Genomic DNA, 5185 nt, shown 5'->3' with positions numbered 1-5185 from the left:
GCCCCTTTCCTTATCTACCGTGTGCCTATTTGGTTTCATAGGCAAATTTCTTTCTTTGTCGGTGGCAACATCGGCATGCGTTATATAAGACTTTAAGCGCACCTTCACTACAAGACTGCCAGAACCGTCATTTTCTTCTGGAACGAGGATCACTCTTTCTTTCTTTCTTGAGTCGGCTAATATATTGTTTAAAGTAAGGAGTAATTTCATTGGACTTCTTCCGTAGGTTGATGCTTTGTATCGCACGCTTCTTCTATTTTTCTATATAGTGTGAACACCTTGCCCCCTATTCATTAGTTCCAAGAAAGGGGCCGTTCACGTCGCCGGTTTTTGATCTAGTTGCAATAAGTTCGCTTTTTTTCGTCGAGATTGGGTTGGTGTGAAGCCTCAGTACAAGATCGAAAAGAATGCATAAGCATTCCAAGTGAGATGCCCAAGATCAAAGGAACGAGGGGAAGAATCAGGAGGACGTAGAAGCTAGGCTTTCCGATTATTTTGAGGTTTTTAGTAAAAGAAAGCCTATCTTCCTTTCACTTCCTTTAAGCCCAAATATCATATTGCTCGGCTCCAGCACTTGCACGAGTATTCGCTTCGCTTCTTTCTCTCGCACTCCTCACTCTCCTTTCAGTCGAGACCTCCGTTAGGATCAAAGAGGTCTGGAGGACGGGTTCATATTCCATTTCATGACTCCTTCTACGGGAGGCCCTCAGTCCTTGTTTATATCCATATTCACAGTCGATCTTCTTCTTCACGTCCGGAGGACTGGTCCGAAGGACTGATTTATATCCATATTAACCTGTCCGGAGGTTATGAAATAACTCGACTCAAAATGATGAGAGGTTCAAAGCTCATTGAATAAGGACTTCCTTATCCCTTATTAGGAGTGCAACTCATGAAATTCCACTAACCCGCTTTGAATATGGATTTCTCAAATTCTTTGATAAGGAATTCGCTTCGCCCCTCTCCTTCCTAACCTCAGTCGAGTGGCTTCGCCCCTCTCCTTATTTTCTTGAGGGCTCCTTCTAATTGGATAAGGAAGGAATGAGCTTGAAAATTCTGAGATCATTCTTTGATCCTTATCAGTCGAGTTATTTCATAACCTACGGACGGACCCTTAATTGAATCCATATTCATCTGAAAAAGAAAAGGAGCGGTTAGGAGTTGAATGAAAGCGAAAGTCCTTATCCTTCAAATTCAATGAAAAGGAGTGCAACGAAGAAAATTCCACTAACCCGTCATCTAGACCTCTTATAATTCTACGGCTCCTCTCCTTCCTAACCTCAGTCGAGTGGCTTCGCTCTGAACCTATATTTTTTTCTACGAGTACCTTCGCTCTGAACCTTCCTAACCTCAGTCGAGTGGCTTCGCTCCTCTCCTGACAGTCGAGCCGCTTTCGCTCCTCTTGACTATCCATATTAACCTGTTCCAAAAACAAAGGTCCAGGTGATAGCTTAATGCGAGCCCTTGTTCATTGCCTTGATAGGCTTGGAGTTGATTCCACTTTTGTCTCTTCTTTAGGCTTGATTTTCTTCTTCTTCCTTGCCTCCTGGTTGTCTTTTCATCTTTTTTCAATCAAAAAGCGTGAGGATCAAAGAATTTGAGATGTTAGAAGGTGCAAAATCAATGGGTGCCGGAGCTGCTACAATTGCTTCAGCGGGAGCTGCTGTCGGTATTGGAAACGTCTTCAGTTCTTTGATCCATTCCGTGGCGCGAAATCCATCATTGGCTAAACAATCATTTGGTTATGCAATTTTGGGCTTTGCTCTAACCGAAGCTATTGCATTGTTTGCTCTAATGATGGCCTTTTTGATCTCATTCGTATTCCGATCGAAAAGGTTTCAGTCTCACATCTTGAACATCAGAAAGCCGTCCCTCTTCCTATGGTCGAGCTACTTCCGTCCCTCATCTGGAGCTTTTTCTTTCTCCATATTCACCTGTGTCCTTATGAAATGAGCTTCGATCATTCTTTGACTTTATTCATTGATTCAGTCGAGACCTCTGGAACTCGTCCGGAGTCATTTCATTGTCCTTATCAATTTCAACTCCTACTCCGCCTCTATCTGAATTGGTTCTACGTAGCTTAATTAGTCCGAAGGACAGGTGAATATGGATTTCAGACTCCTTCTACGCGGTCCGAAGGCTCAAAGAATTTGAGAAAAAGAAAGTCACTAGAATGAAACTAAAGAGGACGCTCGACTGAAAGGAGTCCAAGATTCAAGCTTCATCAATGAACAAGGGCTCGACTGAAAGGAGAGAAGGAGGCTCAATGAAATATGAGTTCGTTCGTCATTCCACTAGAAAAAAAGGATTCCACATTCAAGAGGACCGGACAATAGCCTGAGTCGAGTAATGGGAAGCGGGCTAGTCCCCGAAAATGCTCGTTCCTCTGACGTTGGGGCTTACAATGAACCTTGTGACTCTAACTCTTCTTCAAAAAAAGCGTCTCTATATATATAGATCAGTCTTGACTTATCTCAAGCAATGTCCATCCCATGCCTTTCTTGGTTGGACCAACCCAACCGGCGATTTCCGACAAGTCTTTCTTCATTTTTCTTGAAAGAAGCGGAACTACAGGGATGAAATTCAAAGTGTTTCTGACTCTGACGCCCAACAGCCCACTTGAGCAATTTGCCATTCTCCCATTGATTCCTATGCATATAGGAAACTTTTATTTCTCATTCACAAATCCATCTTTGTTTATGCTGCTCACTCTCAGTTTGGTCCTACTTCTGCTTCATTTTGTTACTAAAAACGGAGGAGGAAACTCAGTACCAAATGCTTGGCAATCCTTGGTAGAGCTTATTTATGATTTCGTCCCGAACCTGGTAAACGAACAAATAGGTGGTCTTTCCGGAAATGTGAAACAAAAGTTTTTCCCTCGCATCTCGGTCACTTTGACTTTTTCGTTATTTCGTAATCCCCAGGGTATGATACCTTATAGCTTCACAGTGACAAGTCATTTTCTCATTACTTTGGGTCTCTCATTTTCTCTTTTTATTGGTATTACTATAGTGGGATTTCAAAGAAATGGGCTTCATTTTTTCAGTTTTTTATTACCCGCAGGAGTCCCACTGCCATTAGCACCTTTTTTAGTACTCCTTGAGCTAATCCCTCATTGTTTTCGCGCATTAAGCTCAGGAATACGTTTATTTGCTAATATGATGGCCGGTCATAGTTCAGTAAAGATTTTAAGTGGGTCCGCTTGGACTATGCTATGTATGAATAATCTTCTCTATTTCATAGGAGATCCTGGTCCTTTATTTATAGTTCTTGCATTAACCGGTTTGGAATTAGGTGTAGCTATATCACAAGCTCATGTTTCTACGATCTCAATCTGTATTTACTTGAATGATGCTACAAATCTCCATCAAAATGGTTATTTATTTATAATTGAACAAAAGCGAGGCTCCGTAAGGTTATTCTTTATATGGATTTCTTTCGTTGCACTCCTGAATTTATGAGAATTCAGTCCTTTCGCTTTCTTTATGAAATTCCTTGTTCATTGACTCCTTATCAGTCGACTTTCTTCGAACCTTACTATTTGGAGAGTGATTTCTGAAAATCAAGGGCTCCTGAAAATATTCTCATTCAGTCCTTTCGCTTTCTTTATGAAATTCCTTGTTCATTGACTCCTTTTAGACAAATACAAAGAGAGATGCCCGTCCTTTTGACTCAAGATTCCATATTAAGCGAACCTCTTCCACTCGCAAAGATCATTCTTTCGATCATTCTTTGAGCCTTGGACTGATTTTGACATATGAAATTTCTTCTTTTTCTTAGCTCAAATGAAGAAAAAGCTAGGGCTCGACTGATAAGGAGAGCAAACCACTTTGTAGCAACTTTTCATGAAAAAGATGTAAAAATTTCTCTATTTTCGTTAAATAGAAAGATGAGAAAAAGGAAGATGACGAAGGATTTTTTTCTCTATTTTCGTTCAATATCAAGATGAGAAAAAGTCCTATAAAAAAGGTCAAAAAAGCTTGGTCCTTCGGACGGGAAAACGCAATGAAAGAATCAAGCCTATCAAAGAAATTCACAGACTTTGATGAGAGTTCTACTTTGTGGTCCGGATAAAGAGAGGAGAAAGAAATGTTTTTCACTCAATTATCGTGAAATATATATATGAGAAAAAGTCACAAAAAAAAGGTCAAAAAAGCTTGGTCCTTCGGACGGGAAAAGGCAATGAAAGAATCAAGCCTATCAAAGAAATGAACATTGTTTGATTATAGTTTGACTTTGTGGTCCGGATAAAGAGAGGAGAAAGTGCTTTAAGAAGAAGGCGCAAAGAATAGATTATGCTGAAGGCGCAAAGAATATTGCCCATATTGCCTCTCGTCTTATTCCACTTAGCTAAAGAAAGCACTACGCGGGAAGAAAAGAATATCCTTAGCTATTGAGGCGGAATGAAATATGCGATTGAGAAAGAAGAGCAAGAGTATGAAAGATCAGAATCGCTTGAGAAACCTCTATTTAGCTTTCTAATCTCAGAAGCAGAAGAAAGGTCATCCTTGCACTTCTCCTTTTGAGTCTTATTCCGTCCGAAGGGAAGGACTACAATTACTTGAAATGCCGTAGGTTAAGCTTCGCTTCTAGCCTCCTTCTCCGCCGTATTAGCAGCAGCAGCTCTCTTTGTCTTTCTTTCCTTGTTCATACACAAATTTCTTAGGCTCTTTTGAGTTGTAGAAGGAGAGGTTCAAATCCTCCCGTGCCAGGGGAAAGAAAGAAGGATCAGTTCGTATTGGCAGTTTCATTCCTTCATCTCCACCTTGGAAGGAAGGGTATTATTGAGACCTCACCTCGTCGGTCTTGCGGCTGTTTAAAGAAGAAGGATCTCTTTCGACTTCTAAGTATGAAGCAGCTTTTGCTTGACCGAGGTGTGAACGAAGCAAGATCCCTTTCATTATCTGAAGTTGAAATTAAGCTAGCACGGACCGGGAATACCGGTACCCCCCAAGGGAAAGATCGAACTCAGTCCAGGAGGAAGAGGCATAGTTTAGTGTTGAGGTTTGTTCATTCTTGACATATTTCATTCATCTGCAGAAGTAGAAAAGCAGAAGTAGACAAAAGAAATAATGGGATCACTCGCAGGAAGAAAAGAAGGTTGGCGGGAGGTCTGAAATTGAGGCCTTTCCTTTCGAACTCACCCATGCGTGGCGAATGAGATAATCGGCGGCTCATTTACTGG

General features: G+C 41.1%; 1 protein-coding gene across 1 annotated transcript; it reads left to right on the top strand.

The window, feature by feature from the left end:
• The first annotated feature begins 407 nt into the window (after positions 1-407).
• On the top strand, positions 408-3825 carry LOC127148204 (ATP synthase subunit a-like). Its single transcript, XM_051081453.1, has one exon. The coding sequence runs from the start codon at positions 2493-2495 to the stop codon at positions 3459-3461; it is 969 nt and encodes a 322-aa protein (XP_050937410.1). The 5' UTR covers positions 408-2492; the 3' UTR covers positions 3462-3825.
• The last annotated feature ends 1360 nt before the right edge of the window (positions 3826-5185 follow it).

Source organism: Cucumis melo, chromosome 2 (assembly GCF_025177605.1).
Source record: "Cucumis melo cultivar AY chromosome 2, USDA_Cmelo_AY_1.0, whole genome shotgun sequence".
NCBI classification, from domain to species: domain Eukaryota; kingdom Viridiplantae; phylum Streptophyta; class Magnoliopsida; order Cucurbitales; family Cucurbitaceae; genus Cucumis; species Cucumis melo.
This window is presented reverse-complemented; position numbering and strand designations above follow the sequence as displayed.

Excerpts from the sequence above, each read along its gene's own strand:
- LOC127148204 (XM_051081453.1), top strand. The coding sequence starts at position 2,493 with ATGCCTTTCTTGGTTGGACCAACCCAACCGGCGATTTCCGACAAGTCT.